General features: G+C 41.5%; 1 protein-coding gene across 1 annotated transcript in view; it reads left to right on the top strand.

Annotated features, from left to right (window-relative positions):
* The first annotated feature begins 855 nt into the window (after positions 1-855).
* The window catches only part of LEW3 (UDP-Glycosyltransferase superfamily protein), a 41,734-nt gene continuing 24,969 nt past the window's right edge, over positions 856-17,620 (top strand). Inside the window, exon 1 of the mRNA XM_087669528.1 lies at positions 856-1,216. Within this exon, the coding sequence (XP_087525654.1) occupies positions 929-1,216 (288 nt within the window). The 5' untranslated portion in view covers positions 856-928. The remainder of the gene's footprint in view (positions 1,217-17,620) is intronic.

Raw genomic sequence — 17,620 nt, 5'->3', positions numbered from 1 at the left:
ATATGAGAGAGAGAGAGAGAGAGAGAGAGAGAGAGAGAGAGAGAGAGAGAGAGAGAGAGAGAGAGAGAGAGAGAGAGAGAAGCTTTTAATTAAAAAGGGGAGGGGGAAGAGAAAATGAGAGATTGCACGTGAGAGAAAGGGGAGGGGAGGGGTTTTAATTTAAAAAAAGAGGTTTGGAAAAGGTTGTAGGTTCAGGAAGCCCTCTAGAGGTTCGAGGCTTTCCGAACCTACAACCAAAATAATATAGTAGTAAGATACAAGTATTATAAAGTATAACAAACACTATAAATGATTGGCAACAATCACTTGCTTAGGAAGAACTGTTGAAAGCATCTATGAAGGAAATCCTTCTTTATATAGGTTCTCTTAGTATTATAATGTTCATGAAAAATTGAGGTTTAATGTCTACGTAAACTATTAATTTTGGATGTTTGTAGAGAATGTTTTTAATTTTAAGATTTAGAATTATTCCAATTATAATATGACAAGAAAACATACAGAATATGAGAGAAAGCCTCCACAGGATCAAGGCTAGATGTTCTGTATTGGCTCAAAAAGAATAAACACTAATTGGGAAAATGCTGGGGTTTAAATGTGATTTCTGATGGAAGTACATAGACTAATACTACAACTATACCAATAGTATAATAGTTGTAATATGTTAGTAACCATAATGAGGATCACTAGTACAATTACCTCTATGAATTCTCTATATTTATAGCTTGAATTTTAAATAAAAATATATAAGTTTTATTGAACTTAAATGCTCCTACTTGGGTCATTCTATTTTGTTTTCCTTTTTCTTAGTGAATGTATATCTCTCTCATTATTAAGATTGTTTTGTTACTTTTACAATCCATGTAGGCAGGAAGGACCACGAGAAACTAGCGAGGGCTAGTCAGTTGAGAGAGATAGGCAGACACAATCAATGGCTTTTTCCATAATAGCGATATCTGGTCTCCTTTGTTTCGTGGCGGGTGCTCTGTGGCATCGGTTTCGAAGCCACCAGAGGAAGGAGCAGGCTGTAGGGATCTTTCATCCTTACACAAACGATGGCGGTGGGGGAGAACGAGTGCTGTGGTGCGCAGTCCGAGCCATCCAACAAGCAGCCCCCCATCTTCGCTGCGTTATTTACACAGGGGATGATGCCACTCCAGAGACCTTGACTGCGCGCGCTCTGAACCGTTTCGGCGTCGAGCTTTGTTCGCAGCCGATGGTTAGTTCATTTGAGTATCTCTCAACAGTTTGCGACTTCTGTCTGTGATCGTCAGCTACATGATTTACTGTGCTGCACAATCATTTTTCAAGTTTTGTCTGTGATAATTAGCTACATATTTCAATGTGTTGCATGATCTTAACCAGGTAATTGTATGCCAGTGCTTATCGATTGGTGTTCACTTTTTTTAGGCATGTATTGTTGGCCTGGATCGTACATTCCTTTGTCAGAATATTCCGTCTTATCTTATCAGCTCAATAATTAATATCAAAATAAATTGTATGTCTCGGATCCATTTCTAGGATGAATCTTGAAGGGATGTTTGTAATCAATGGAATCACGAGGGTCCTTATCATCAATTAATAATTAATGAAATCATGAGGGTCCTTATCACCTAAGTATTCTTCTCCCCACACTACAAGAGTTTTATATTCTTTCATTCTTTCAATACATATGCTCAGACTTGTATTTCAAACCTTGTGGGTACCCATGTGGCACCGCCACCCCTTGTACTGATCTGAACAAAGACTTTGATTTTCAATTAGGAAAGCAAACATGCATCCACTACAAACAATCTGCAGTTCCAAATAATGGAAATTTCAGCAGTTAATCCATTATCATGTGAAAGAAGTTTTCTGAGCCTATGCTGCACCGATCTTGGACCCGGAACTACCTTGATCACTCTTCAATACTCTTCAATTTGCAGTTCCCAAAACTGCATGTTTCAGAGATTAATCCATTATCATGCGAATGAAGAGTTGTGAGCCTAGGCTGCATAACTGCCTTGATCACTATGAAGACTTTATAATCTTCATGATATTTCTGTATCCCTTGAGGGGTTGGCATCTTCATATTGTAATTAGAATGATATGTGTTGTTAAGGAAGCTTACTTGAGAAGTTTATTCCACTCTTCAAACTGAAGAACATCTGATTAGCATTGGAACTATTCTTAATGCTTATCAATGGATCGCTTTTTAGTTGACTCACATGAAAAACATCACAAGTCTTCTAGAGTTTTGGTAAGCCATACGTAGACAATTTATGAAAATATACAGAATATAGTCGATAAGCTTAACATTCAACTTCCAAGCTTTCCTTTTACTCTTGGTTCAGTAGTAGCTGAGTTTTGAAATCCAACCATTTTCTTTAATTGCACATTCTTTTGATGTTAAGTGACAATTTCCAAGAACAATCCCAACATGTCCAAAGGTAGTCTCCAAATTTGGAATAGATCATTCATCATTGGTCCTCATTATGGGCAGCTCTAGATCTTTTTTGGATCATCTTCAACGAGTCATTGCTTATAGTAGATACAATAATACTGTGCATACGGTAGGTATGGCTCTTTCGATTGTCATGTTGGTGACGTTTATATAGGTAGGTATATCAAAACTTATATTTTATTTTGCATATTTGTTTTTGAACAATGCGGAGATGGAATATTGAGTTTTTTCCCATAATCTGGGCCTATTTCAAGTGCAAGACATGGTCGAAATAAAAGGAATACTAGATGTATACATGTGATGTAGTGGGTGGATGTATACTATAGCTGATTTGGTATGATTCTGTATGGTACTATGTTGGTATTATATCTATGTGTATGCACGCAAAAAGAGGGATAAATATAGATAATTAACACATTAAATTTTTTGGAAGAAGCCCAAAGAGAAAAAAAAAAGTTGTTCCTTGTCGATTGTCCTTATAAAGGATATAGTCCATATGGGATAGTTCTTATGAACGGGATAAAGATGTTAGTGATGTACATATCATGGTTGCATGGGCTTATAGTGTGAGTGCATTACATTTCTGAGAGTGGCACATATATTATTGATTGACCTACATTTTTGTCCTATTTTGAGGCTGGCCCACCTACACATTGTGTTGTATTAATATTGTCAGAGTGAAGCAATGCAGAAGCGAATGACCAAGACAAAGAGTGAACACACACACACACACACACACACACACACACACACACACACAGAGAGAGAGAGAGAGAGAGAGAGAATCTGCAATGAAGAATGCTGTATAAGGATGCAAAAATATACACGGGTGCAAAGAGAATGTCTGCATATGTTTCCACCTCGAAGATCTTAGTCTTTGTCAGGCCCGAGGGCAATCTCCATGGTCTGTAGCCTGAAATTTGGGAGCACAATTGAGGATTGTAAAAACTAGGGCCAATAAATAGGCCAGCAAAAAATGACAAAAAATACCATGTCGATTGCATTAAATGCAGTTGACTAGTCAACAATCAGTCCTACTAGCCGGTCTGATTGCCATGTTAGTTGCTGCTTGCCACGTGTCACCTTCTCCTACTGCTCTTGTTGCTCTTGCCTGTCTAGGGAACGTCCAACTATAACACCCCCTCTCAGATCGTGGACATGGCAAAAGGCTAAGGGATTTGGAGTACTGTCGAAGTAAAGCCCAGGGAAGCACCTTGGTAAACAAGTTTGCAAGATTGTCCTCTGTCTTGCAATAGACTAGAGAAATGGTCTTATCTAGAATCTTCTTCCGAATGAAATGGTACTGGATCTCAATATGCTTCGTACGAGCATGAAACACAGGATTCTTGGCCAAAGCAATGCAACTCTCATTGTCGCATTGTAGAATAGTAGGACCTCTCTGTAGGTAGCCAAGCTCCTCCAAGAGCTTGCGAAGCCACACTGTCTCATATGTAGTAGAAGATGCTGCTCGATATTTCACCTCAATCAAGGATAGGGTAACCGTGGGTTGCTTCTTATTGCTCCATCCAACAGCGCCAACACCTAAGGTAAAGCAATAACCTGTTGTGGATCGCCGATGATCCACATTGCCAACCCAATTTGAATCACTCCATCTTGTAAGTACAAAGTTTGTGACACTTGTACTAGCGGAATATTAGATCCCAAGATTAGGAGTTTCTTGTGTAGGAACCACAAAATCCTTTGAGTAGCCTGCTAATGCACCATCTTGGGTTCACTCATGAACCTGGCTAGCACACTTATAGCATAATATAAGTCAATACGAGTATTAAGAAGCCAAATCAAGGAACCAATCAACTATCTATAATGGGTAGCATCCTTCCAAAGAAGAATGGGAATGAGTAGGAGCCTTTCAATTCGGGTCCATAGGAGTCATAAGAGATTTGCATCCCTCCATCTCACATGTAGTCAAGAGCTCCTGTACATACTGTTGCTTGGAAATAAAGATCCCCCACGGAGAATCTCATGACCGAGAAAGAAGTGACGAAATCCCATATTTGTCATCTCAAACTTCTCATAAAGTGTTATATTTACTCAACTATCTGAGTATGGTCACCTTTCACAATCAAGTTGTCCACATAAAGGACAAACAACACAACCTCCATCGGAGGTGTATACATACAGCTGGGGGTCAGCTTTGGAACACTGATACCCCAGTTTCTCTTGGAGAAATGAGTCAATCTTCTCATTCCAAGTGCGGGAAGCCTGCTTAAGGCTATAGAGAGCCTTCCTCAACTTGTACATTGTACCATTAGAAAGACCGAAGCCTAGAGGTTGCTCAACATAGATCTCCTCCAACTCTCCAGTCAAGAAGGCAGACTTCACATTTAGCTGATAGACTGGCCATTGCCTATGGCTAGCCAAAGTAAGATCTATGCGAATAGTAGCCATCCGAGCTGTAGGAGCAAAAGTATCATGGAAATCAATGCTTGGATGTCACAACTCTATAGAAACAGAATTTGTATCCTTTTTCATTAATTTGTCTATATAATGATTTATTAAATTTGTTTCCTTTGCACTAATTAGACATAAAGAAAAGTGCATTGGACCTGGCCACTGATGAGTGGTCACAAGTTATGGTGGACCCATGCGGTGGGTTAGAGAAAATATAGTTCGCACTTCAGGGTTAGACTCGCACACAGAAAGGATTGATGCCTTGAAGTGTGGGCTAGATTCGCCAAAACAGACAGTTACAATCAACAAGATGGCATGATCATGAAATGCTTGTACAATGTGCATGTGTGGGCTGAAAGCTTGAAATGCACATTTCTTTGCATAGGAAAGTCACATGAAGATTCTGATACCGTTTTTGCGATGTACACGGAAAAAGCTTTCATAGGACACCTATATTAGGGGGTCCCTAAATTTTAGGAGGTCCCTAAATTTTAGGAGCCTTGAATTAGCCTAAAAATGCTAGTCCTAAAAAATAGGAATGACATTCTAAAAATAGTAAATTCTGTACCTTGACTGTGCTTACTAAATTTGGTTGTTTCCATTCTTGACAGTATTCAGCCCAAAAAGGAAGGCCATAGAGAAGAGACAAGTGTCAAGACACTTGTCACACAAGTTTCCAAGTGTCTCACCACTTGTCACATCTCATGACATGTGGCTGGACACTTGTCTTGTGCTACTCCACTTTCCCCTTTTGTACTAGCTCTTCCCTCTCCTATAAATAAGAGCTCGTTTTTCTTCATTCAGCATCATTTTTCTTTGCTGTAAACTCATGTACAACACCCACAGATAGCCAGAAACTGGCCCCATCCATCCCCATCATCAGCCCTCACTTCTCCATTATCAAATTCCTCCATATTCCCTCTTCTATCACTGCTGTTTTACAGGACAGCAAGCCTGTAAATTCATTACAGCACCTCATTCTCGAGCTCTTTCTTCCATTTTAGCAACAAGAAGCAAGCCCTATCCATGTACTGCTGATCAACGATGGAGAAATGCTGATTTCCCCTCTTTCTTCTCTCATACTGTAAAGAAATCAGTTCTAATCATTGCATAATAGATAATGCATGTGTGTTTGTACATCTTTGCATGATCTTGTGAGAGTGAGAATTACTTCTCCTCACTCTCAGGTTGATTGTAACTGAGCTCTTCCCTAAGGGACTTGGGTTGAGCAGAAACACATTCCTTCGGGCGGGGGGGGGGGGTGTGGGGGGTGTTGGCCCATCTTCAACCCTCAATCTTGTCTCCATTACTTTTATATTTTCACGACTGTAATTTTGTGAGTAATTTTCATTTTCAGCTTTAAGTGTTCATTCTCTTTTATATTAAATCTCGAAAACAAGCGAAAATCATAATTGTTAAGCATACTACGTTGTTCGGGGCGTTTACAATGGTATCAGAGCCTTGGCTCGGTCCTCACCTCAACACTAGTAGTGCTTACAATTATAAGTTTGTTTGTTTTCAACCCTTGCATTGAGTGCTTGAGCATATTTTTCTTAGAGTCTAAATGGATCAGTCGAGTGCTATCCTTCAAGCCATTCAAAGTCTTAGAGAGAAGAATCAGCAAATTCGTGAGCAACTTCTCAAACTAGAAAAAGTTGAGAATCCCAAAGAATTCAAGGAAAGAAGCCCATCTGCTTTAAGGAGACAAAGCCAAACCAATGAAAGGAGCCAATCAAGAAGTCCAACTACTTCTAAGAGGCAGTTCCATTCTACTTCAAGACAAAGAAAGAGATTGCGTCGAAGCTCATCCTCTTCTTCAAAGTCATCTGACGCCTACTCTGATGGACCCTCTTCTAGTGACAAAGAGTCACATCCTTCTCGTGGAAGACCTCATTATCGTCAAAGGCATCAACATTCTTCACCCTCGTCTCCATCTTCATCCCCATCAAGCACTTCATCATCTTCAACCTCAAGATCCAGGCATGGACGAAGGCATAAGAAGAAGAAGAAGAAGACTAAGTCACTATCTCAACTTGAAAAGAAGATCAAGTTCAGTATGTATGATGGTTCTCGAAATCCTGATTTTCTTCTGAAGTTTATTCGTCAATTTCAAATTTTGTATAGTCGTGACAAGTATAAAGAAAAAGAAAAGATTAAGTTTGCAGCTTTACATTTGACCGACTTAGCCGATACTTGGTGGACGGGGTTGGAATATGATCATGCTACCCCAAAATCATGGCGGTCCTTTGTTCACATGATACAAAGCCAATTTCTTCCTGTTCATTTCAAAAGAGATGTAAGAATGAAACGGGATCGGCTTTGGCAAAGGAAAAACGAGTCACTTGGTGACTATACCAAGAGATTTTGGGAGCTACTTTTGAAGGTCCAACATTTCAAAAAGATCAGCAGTTCGGAAAAGCTTAGGAAGTTTCAAGGAGGTTTGCATTTTAAACTTCATACTGCTCTTAATCATTATCATTTTTCTAGTCTCAGGGAACTCATTGACCATGCTGAGACATGGGAAATGGAGTACAATAGCAACAAATAATTCCAAAAGAATGATAAGAAGAGAGTAGCTGATGATGAGGTGTATTTAGCCCCAAATGAAGGACAAAAACAGCGGCAAAAGCAGCCATCAAATCAAAAGAAGATGAAGCCCTATGCACTTCCTAATGCTCCTCAAATTTGCTCCAATCTATACCCACAAGCAAAGCAACTTTCCGAAGAAGAAAAGCAGCACTTCATGAAAGAAGGGAAGTGCTTTAAATGTGGACAAACAGGCCACATAGAGAAGCAATGCCCAAACAAAGGACAAAGCAAGGTTTTTGACAACAAGCCTAAGTCACCAATGAAAATCAATGCTATCAGTGATGTAGTTGCAAACACAACTCACACTCCAGAGATGCGCAAATTATTAAAAGCTTGGGGATAGTTGCAAGGTAAGCAAGCACTATTCTTAATAGATCTTGGGGTGAATGAAAATGTCATTTCCTTGCAATTAGCTAAAGAGCTTGGATTAAAGAATGAAGAGATGGACACTCCAACAAAAGTTCGCTAAGCTTTAAATGCCGATGAAGGTGACACAATGAAGATTGTGATACGCTACATTGGCAAGCTCAAGTTTCAAATTCAAGGCTACAGTGACGAAGATACCTTCTGTATCGGAGATCTTGATGGTTGTGATGTGATTCTTGGCATGCCCTAGAATCATAGAGTAGATTCAACCATCTTCTCTTAGAAAAAGAAGATAGAACTCACCAACAAAGGCAAGAAGTACGAGATCCAAGCTGGAGTTTCTGGAGACACCATACCTATGGTAAGCCATATGCAAGTCTCTAGAGCAATTAAGGATTGTGTTCAATGTTGTTTGCTTTATGTCACTGATGTAAAAGATAATATGAATGCTGAAAACCAAGAGCAACTTCAGCTCTTGGAAAAGTATAAAGATTGTTTTTCAAAAGATCTTCCTTATCAGCTTCCCCCAGAAAGGCCAAAAGACCATCATATTGATATTATTCTGGGCAGTTCTCCTTCTAATATAGTACCATACCGTGTGAGCCGTCCTCAACAAGAAGAAATCAGAAAGCAAGTCGAAGACCTACTCAACCGTGGGCTAATTAGGCCAAGTAGCTCACCATTTTGTTCACTGGTTTTTCTTGTTCAAAAGAAATATGGCACATTCAGGATGTGCATTGATTATCGAGCCCTCAACAAAATCACTGTGAAGAATCGGTTTCCTATTCCCAGAATTGATGACATTTTGGATCGTCTAGGAGGCTCAAAGGTTTTCAACCGCATTGATCTAAAGAGTGGTTATCATCAAATTAGGGTAATACCACAAGATGTACATAAAACTGCTTTCCGCACTTCATACGGTCTTTATGAATTCTTGGTGGTTCCTTTCAGATTAACCAATGCACCAGCTACCTTTAATCGAATGATGGAGCGCATCTTTAGAGAGCATTGACAATATGTCGGTACTTTCTTTGATGATATTCTTGTCTTTAGCAAGAATGAAGAGGAGCATCATCAGCACTTGGAGATTGTTCTACAATTACTTCAACAAAATCAACTCTTGGTAAATGGTAAAAAGAGTGAATTTTTCATGCATAAAATAAATTACCTTGGGCATGTCATCTCTTCTGAAGAGATTCAGATGGATCCTGAAAAGATCAAGATAATCCAAGAATGGCCTCATCTTCATGATGTACATGAGGTGCGATCGTTTCTTGGCTTATGCTCTTATTATCGCCGCTTCATCAAGCATTTTGCACATATGGCTTCTCCACTTCATGACCTTACAAAGAAGAAGACCTCTTTCCAATGGAAGGAAAAAGAGAAGACAGCCTTCACAAGGTTGAAAACAACTCTTACTTTTGGACCTGTTCTTATCATTCCAGATTTGGTAAAACCATTTGTGGTGGAAGCAGATGCTTGCGGTGATTGTATTGGTGCAGTGCTAAATCAAGAAGGCCATGCCGTAGCCTTTGAAAGCCGCCGTCTAAATGATGTGGAGAAATGGTATGACATTTATGAAAAGGAGCTCTTAGCAGTGGTTCATGCTTTGAAGATATGGAAACATTATCTTTTAGGCAATGAATTCCTTATTAAAACTGATCATCAGAGCTTGAAGTATTTCAAGACTCAAAAGCATTTGCAGGAGAAACATGCAAGACAGGAAAATTTCTTGTCTATGTTTCATTTTCAAATTATGTACACTCCAGGGAAACAAAATGTAGTTGCTGATGCACTTTCTAGAGTGCCTCGCATTGCAACTATTACAGTGGCTCATCATGAAGATTTTCAAACGATGAAGAATACTTATGATGAAGATACTAATTTTGCAGCAATTTGGTCAAATTTACAGCAAGGAGGTTCTCATCCAGATTATTTTATTAAAGATGGTTACCTTCTCATGAACAATCGCCTTTGTGTCACTCTTCCTGCTCGACAAAAGGTGCTTAAAGAAAGTCATGAACCCCCTTATGCAGGGCATAGAGAGAGGACAGCCACTCTAAGTGCAATCGAGCGCTACTTTTATTGGCCAACATTACGAAGAGATACACATAACTTCATTGAGGCTTGTCTAGTATGCCAAAAATCCAAGTATGATAGGCAGAAGACTCCAGGATTGTTGCAACCTCTTCCAGTGCCCAAAGATCCATGGGAATCTATCACAATGGATTTCATCTGAAGTATTCCAAGAACACCTCAAGGTCATGATATAATTTGGGTCATAATCGATCGATTCAGCAAGCAAGCACATTTTATTCCATGTCATAAAACATTGAAATCCGTACAAGCTGCAAGACTTTTCATTCAACATATCTTCAGATTATATGGTATGCCTTTTGAGATAATTTCAGATAGAGACTCCAAATCCACAAGTAACTTTTGGCGTGCTTTATTTGAGAATTTGGGAACCACTTGAAAGTTCTCCTCAACTTTTCATCCTCAAACTGACGGCCAAACAGAGGTGATGAATCTCACTCTTTTGGATATGTTGAATGCTTATGTTAGTGAACATAAGTCACAATGGGAGAAATATCTTCCATTATTGGAGTTTGCTTACAACAATACAGTGCACTCATCCACAGGGAAAGCTCTAAATGAAATAGTACAGGGTAAAGTGATTCCTCCTCCAATTATTTGCACTAAAGATAAGATTTTTGCTGCTGATGAGTTTGCTTCAGATTTAAAAACAGCAATGGATCAAGTTCGAGCCACTATCAAAGTTGCCCAAGAGCGACAAAAGAAGCAAGCAAATAAACGAAGAAGACCTTTGGCTTTTGAAAAATGTCAATATGTCTTGCTAAAGTTTGATAAAAGCAGGCTCAAACAAGATTCCGGTCAAATTCATCTTTCCCAAAGCTCTCCAGTAGATACTTTGGACCCTTCAAAGTGATTGAGAAAATAAATGAAGTTTCTTATCGACTTGAGCTTCCTACTCATTGGAAAATACACAATGCTTTTCATGTAAGTTTACTAAAACCTTACATAGGACCACAACCAAAGGAACCCATTATTGAAGATTCCCCAGAAGTTTAAGAAACAAAGCAACTCTTGGAACCTGAACAGATTTTGTTTTGCAAGGATCGAACCACGAAAAGTGGCCTTGTGACACGAAAATTCTTACTAAAAATCAAGAATCTACCCACAACAGATGCACAGTGGGTAGATGAAAAATTCATGAAGGATTACCCAGACATTCTTCAGCCATATCAAGAAGCTTTTCAGTTGAGGACAGTTGAATAAAAGCCAGAGGGCTGTCACAACTCTATAGAAACAGAATTTGTATCCTTTTTCATTAATTTGTCTATATAATGATTTATTAAATTTGTTTCCTTTACACTAATTAGACATAAAGAAAAGTGCATTGGAGCTGGCTACTGATGTTGAGTGGTCACAGGTCATGGTGGACCCATGCGGTGGGTTAGAGAAAAGATAGTTCACACTTCCACCTATATGGCCGATTGGGCGCCTGTGACCAGAACTCACGCATAGCAGGATTAGACTCGCACACAGAAAGGATTGATGCCTTGAAGTGTGGGCTAGATGTCACAAGACTGTGACAACTATTACCTTTTTGTTGATTTCTTTATTACTACTTTATTTGGTTTTTCTTTTTGGAAGGATCCCTCTTGAAATCTAAATGCTTGAGTTGCATGGCCAGTATGTGAAACGGACGGGAATGTCTAGCGAGTCAAGACTGGACAGTTAAGGTCTAGTATAAGTTTGGAAGAGACTGATGGCACTGTAGATTGACAAGTCTGGAAGAGACTTGTGAAAATGTATATGGACAAGTGTGTTGAAGAACTAGTGTGGAAGAGACTAGTTCAAAGTGAAGATGGACAAATCTCCAAGAGATTAGTCCATGTGGGGTCATTAGTGGAAATTCACTTTTAGTTGAGCTACATTATAAATTTGGATGTAGCCATAGTCTGCAAAGATGGTCAGAAGACTAGTGGGGATGCAATGGAAGCAACTCCTAAAATTTAGGGAGTTACTATTTTTGGACCCTAGAATCTGTTCGCGTCATTATCTTCGTTTTTGCACGAGGATTAATCCTCTGGTCTGTGCCGAGGTCAAATTTCGCACCGAGGATGGAGAATTTTAGACCGGAAGGCTAGAATGGGAAACACCTTCCAGTGCTGCCATTTGGCACAAATTTGTGCACTTACCTCTTTAAAGAGGGGCTGGTGTGCAGTTTTTGGGCCTTTGGGGGGGCTCATTTGAGAAGGAGGAACAGTTGCTGATGGAGAAGATTTGAGAGCTTGCCTACCTTGTCCATGATGCACAGAGGGCTGAGCTTGTTCCCTACTCTCTCTCTCTCTCTCCCCCTGACAGTATGGTTATGCTTCAGAATCAAGGGCCTTTCTTCTGATTCATGTACAGTTGTGTGGGAATATGCTGTTTTTGCATGAGGCAAGAGCCTCCTTTCTCCTGGAACAGGAGCAGTTGTTTGCTGTCCCCAAGCAGGAACAGGTGAGGGTGGTAACCTCACCAAGCAAGTGTTTGAAATAGCACTAAACCAGTGCTGTTTTTGGACTGTTCAGAGGTTATTTCAGAGCCCAATTGATGTCAGAATCAAGGGGCACTTGGCACAGATGTTGGAGAACAGTACAGGGAACAGTATGAGCTGAAAACAGGTCTGAACCAGTAATTACAGCAGGCTGAAATGGTCAATTTTGCACTCTAATCAGAAGTTTCAGACTTGGGCAGAGTTTCCCCTCCTGGTCAACTTGTTTTGGGTCAGTAATTGTATTGTTATGCTGCCAAATTTCACCCAGAATAGGTGAAAGACAGCCCATTGTACTTTCTCTCTTTTAAAAATAAAGAAATATCGCAAGGGGCGCCTGACTTAGGGGCCAACAGGGTGTCTATGTCACAATAGGAGCATTCTAGCTTCCTGTATGTCTTCTTGATTCTGTATCTTTAGGTTCAGGTAAAGTGGGCGACTGTGAATTGGGTGAAAGCATTTATATATATTTTGGTTATACACTACTGCCCTTCCTAGTGAACAGGCCGGTTTCATGGTTCCGTTGCCGGGACCAAATCACTTTTTCCCTAAAGAGCGAGCCGGGGTTTGTTTGGGTGTAAGACACAGAATTGTGCATTATGGCTGATAGAAAGGAAGACCCTAGAGAGGAAGCGTCTTCATCACAGGAGATTCTTGTTGTTCATGAGGTAGGAGAGTCTTCTAGACCTCCACAGTTTGTTACTCCTCCTGTTATGGTTGAGCCACAAGTTCTTACGGCTTCTTCTATGGATGAAGACATTTTCAAGACTCAGTTAGTTGCTGCTATGAGTATGTTTACTCAAGTGATGCAGAATCCAAGGTTTTTGACATTTTTGCTGCCTTCCCTTCCTTTACAGCAAGTTGGGCAATCTGCAAAGATTTCAGATCCAGTAGAGGTCCAAGATAAGGGTAAGCATGTTGCAGATTCAGTGGAAACACCAAGGAAGCTTGCGGAGTCAATGGAGACTCCAAGATTGGTTACGACTGTCCAGGAACAGGTGGTGGAAACGCTAGTTACACAGGCATTGCCAGTTCAGCCCGCCACTTTACAGCAGCCAAATGTTGGTTTAAATGGATAGGGAAACAATTTTCAGGCTTTACTACAGGTTTTCCCACCGACCTCTGTACATCCTGGGTACTTTGGAGGTGGATTTGTATTTCAGAGTATGGCTGGTTATGCGCGTGGAAACCAGATTTTTGTACTAGGAATAGTGTTTGGGGGCACACATGGTTTTATGCCAAACCCCATGTATGGTAATATAGGCATGTAGCCTGGATGTCAGGGTATTCAGGGCAGTTTTGGCATGCCACAGGGCACTTTTGGTATGGCTGGTTATCAAAATCAGCAAGCAAGTATTGTGTCTACAAGCCTTGTAGTCAGTGGTCCGGCAACTCCCATGCCACTTGTTAGTGTTCCTATGTTACAGGCATGTCCTACGGACCCTTTGATGGCTCATGAGAAGCCAAAGCCATACAAGGAAGGTGGTGCAGTCGTACAGTTTGATATCTTTCGAGGATTTGAAGATTGGACTAAGGCTTTCTCTTTCTTACAGCAGTTTGATGCCGCAAGGGAACTTTACAGAGCCTTCTAAGGTCCGGAAAGTTGCCACCTTTCTTAAGGACAATGCTAGTCAGTGGTGGAGTACACTGTTGATGCAAGGACAGGCTCCTGCCACTTGGACTTACTTTAAGCAAGTATTTGCTTCTGCTTGGTTGACCAATGAATTTGAGATCGATGTTATGTCAGCTTGGCACAATTTGGATGCATCTAAATGCAAGGATCTGGAAGACTATAACAAGAAGTTTTGGGAGGCTTTGCTTCCAGTCACTTCTTACAGGGTTGTGCCATTGATTGAGCAGATAGAGAAATATTGCTGTGGGCTGCCCAGGGAACTCCGGAATTATTGTACAAAGACAAAGGTCACCACTTTGACTCAGTTAATTGAGAATGCCACCACAGGAAATGCATTATTGTTGGGATAGTCAAGTGGTTTTGGGGGCAGCATTAAACAGGACAAACCTGAGAAATTTTCAGCAAAGAAGCCATTTGGTAAACAGACTTCTCAGATTTCTCAAAGCACAGGTAAACCTTGGCAGTTCAAGAAGAAGCCAGCCAAGTTCTTTGGACAGCAGTCAAAGGACCAGAAGAAACCTTTTGTGCGTAAGTCTCTTGAAGAGAGAAAGGTTTTAATGGCTGAGAGGAAGTGCTTTATCTGTGAGCAGACTGGTCATATTGCGTCTAATTGTCCGGACAAAAATAAGAGACCAGCTGATGATGATAAAGAGGACGGGAAAGGAAAGAAGCCCAAACCTTCAGCAGGTTTAGTGCCAGATATGTCGGGAGACAAGCCACACTCGGATGCTAATGAGCTTTGCAGAGCTTGGGGTAAAGTTAGGGATCAACATGTACTTATATTCTTTGATCTTGGAGCTAAGGCAAACTTTATCTCGCCAGAGTTGGCTTCTACTTTGGGCATCAGAGTAGATGAGATGGGCTACACAGCAGAGGCAGGGTTGGCATGTCCTGGTCACTCAGTCTGTGATACCCATTCTTGGAAAGCTTCGTCTTCATATACAGTCTTATGTTGATGCATAAGAATTTTATATCATGCCACTTGAAGGCTGTGATGTCTTGTTGGGAATGCCATGGATGTTCAGAAAGCATGGTGTGTTGGATGCCTTTAACAAGACATTGACTTTGGAACATAGGGAAAAGACTCATGTGCTTGATGTGAAGCTTAAAGGAGAGTCTGTACCTGTTGTATCGGCTTCTGCCATTACATCTGTAATAAAGAATCATCTTTCTGCGTACTTGATTTTTGCACGTGATGTCAAGGATAATGATGAGTCAAATTTCTCTATGTTAAATAGAGATAGGTACGCTTTCTTGTCTCAGTTCAGTGATTGTTTTTCTGACTCATTACCATCACTGTTGCCACCAAAGAGGTCTGAGGATCATTCGATAGATTTGGTGCCAGGTAGTAGCCCACCAAATAGGCCTCTGTATAGGGTTAGTGCAGCCCAACAGAAAGAGATATTGAGCCATGTGAATGAGCTGTTAGGAAAAGGGCTGATTCAGCCAAGTTCATCTCACCAAATAGGCCTCCGTATAGGGTTAGTAAATTCTGTACCTTGACTGTGCTTACTAAATTTGGTTGTTTCCATTCTTGACAGTATTCAGCCCAAAAAGGAAGGACATAGAGAAGAGACAAGTGTCAAGACACTTGTCACACAAGTTTCCAAGTGTCCCACCACTTGTCACATCTCATGACATGTGGCTGGACACTTGTCTTGTGCTACTCCACTTTCCCCTTTTGTACTAGCTCTTCCCTCTCCTATAAATAAGAGCTCGTTTTTCTTCATTCAGCATAATTTTTCTTTGCTGTAAACTCATGTCCTTCGGGGGGGCGGGGGGGGGTGGTGGGGGGGGGGAGGTTTGCCCATCTTCAACCCTCAATCTTGTCTCCATTACTTTTACATTTTCATGGCTGTAATTTTGTGAGTAATTTTCATTTTCAGCTTTAAGTGTTCATTCTCTTTTATATTAAATGTCGAAGACAAGCGAAAATCATAATTGTTAAGCATACTACATTGTTCGGGGCGTTTACATTGGGTGTTGTGCAAAGCCTTCAGCAACAAGGAGGGCCTTGTGCTTATCCAACGTGCCATCATTGTGGTACTTGGTCTTGAAGACTCATTTGACTCCAATGATTTTCTTATGAGGAGGGGCTAGCACAAGATACCAAGTGCCATTGCTCTCAATTGACTCTAGCTCCTGCTCCATTGCTTTCCTCCATTGATCTGTCAGAGTGCAGCGGTGCGGAAGCGTAGGACTGAGAGAGAGAGAACGCAGAGAGAGAAGGGAGAGAAAGAGACAGTGGACGATGAAGATCTGCTGTATATAGAATGCTGAATACAAAGATATACACGGGCGCAGTGCGCTGGACTGCGTGTCTCCACCTCGACGATGCGACCTGCTGTCCACCTCGAAGTCTGCTGCAGTCTGCACTGTCTGCTGTCTGAAATCTGTGAACAGAGACAGAAATCTGCACGGCACCGGTCTGTAATCTGCGACAGAGAAGAGTGGCCAGACTGCTGGAAACGTCGGGTATTTATAGCCGAAAACTGCCACAAACTGGGGCGCCAGAAATAGGGCGCAGCCTGGAATAAGTCGGCTGCATTAAATGCAGCCGACTGGGCTGCAGGCAGTCGGACTGCCACGTGGCAGTCCGACTGCACAGTCCGTCTGACTGTGCAGCTGCCCTCCAAGTCAGGCTATGAACTCTAACACCCCCTCTCAGAGCCTGGACAGGGCAGAAGCCTGAGGGATCTGGAATGTTGCCAAAGGAGAGCCTGAGGAAGCGCCTTCGTAAACAAATCCGCAAGATTGTCCTCCGTCTTGCAATACTCCACAGTGATGGTCTCATCCAGAAGCTTTTCTCGGATGAAGTGGTACTGGATCTCAATGTGCTTTGTCCGGGCATGAAAAACAGGGTTCCTTGCCAAGGCAATGCAACTCTCATTGTCACATTGCAGCAATGTAGGACGAGTCTGGGGGCACCCAAGCTCCTCCAACAATCTCCGAAGCCACACAACCTCGCATGTGGTGGAAGACGCGGCCCGATACTCCGCCTCAGTGGACGAAAGGGCTACAGTGGGCTGCTTCTTGCTACTCCATGAAATAACACCTGCACCCAAAGTAAAGCAGTAACCTGTTGTAGACCGCCTATGGTCCACGTCACCGGCCCAATCCGAGTCGCTCCAACCTGCAAGTACAAGATCTGACCCATCTGTCCCTGCGGGGTAATGAATCCCCAAATCAGACGTCCTCCTCAGATACCGAAGTATCCTCTGAGCAGCCTGCCAATGCACCGTCTTAGGTTCACTCATGAACCCTGCCAAGAGCCCAACAGCAAAACATAGATCAACCCTAGTGTTGAGAAGCCAAATCAAAGACCCTATCAACTGTCGATAGCGGGACGCATCCGCCAAAGGAGAAGCTGAATGGGAAGTGGTCTTCCATTTCGGATCCATAGGAGTAGAGAGGGCCCGACAATCTTCCATCTCAAAAGACACTAAGAGCTCCTGTACATATCTCTGTTGGGAGAGAAAAATCCCCCTCTGAGACTGATAAATCTCATGGCCTAAAAAGAAATGGAGTAGCCCCAAATCCGTCATCTCGAACGTCCGATGTAAAGCTGACTTTGTCTCCTGGACCTGCTGTGCATCATCACCTGTGACAATCAAAT

This window comes from Lygodium microphyllum, chromosome 27 (assembly GCF_053477565.2).
Source record: "Lygodium microphyllum isolate KBCC chromosome 27, Lygodium_microphyllum_v1.1.10, whole genome shotgun sequence".
Taxonomy (NCBI): Eukaryota; Viridiplantae; Streptophyta; class Polypodiopsida; order Schizaeales; family Lygodiaceae; genus Lygodium; species Lygodium microphyllum.
This window is presented reverse-complemented; position numbering and strand designations above follow the sequence as displayed.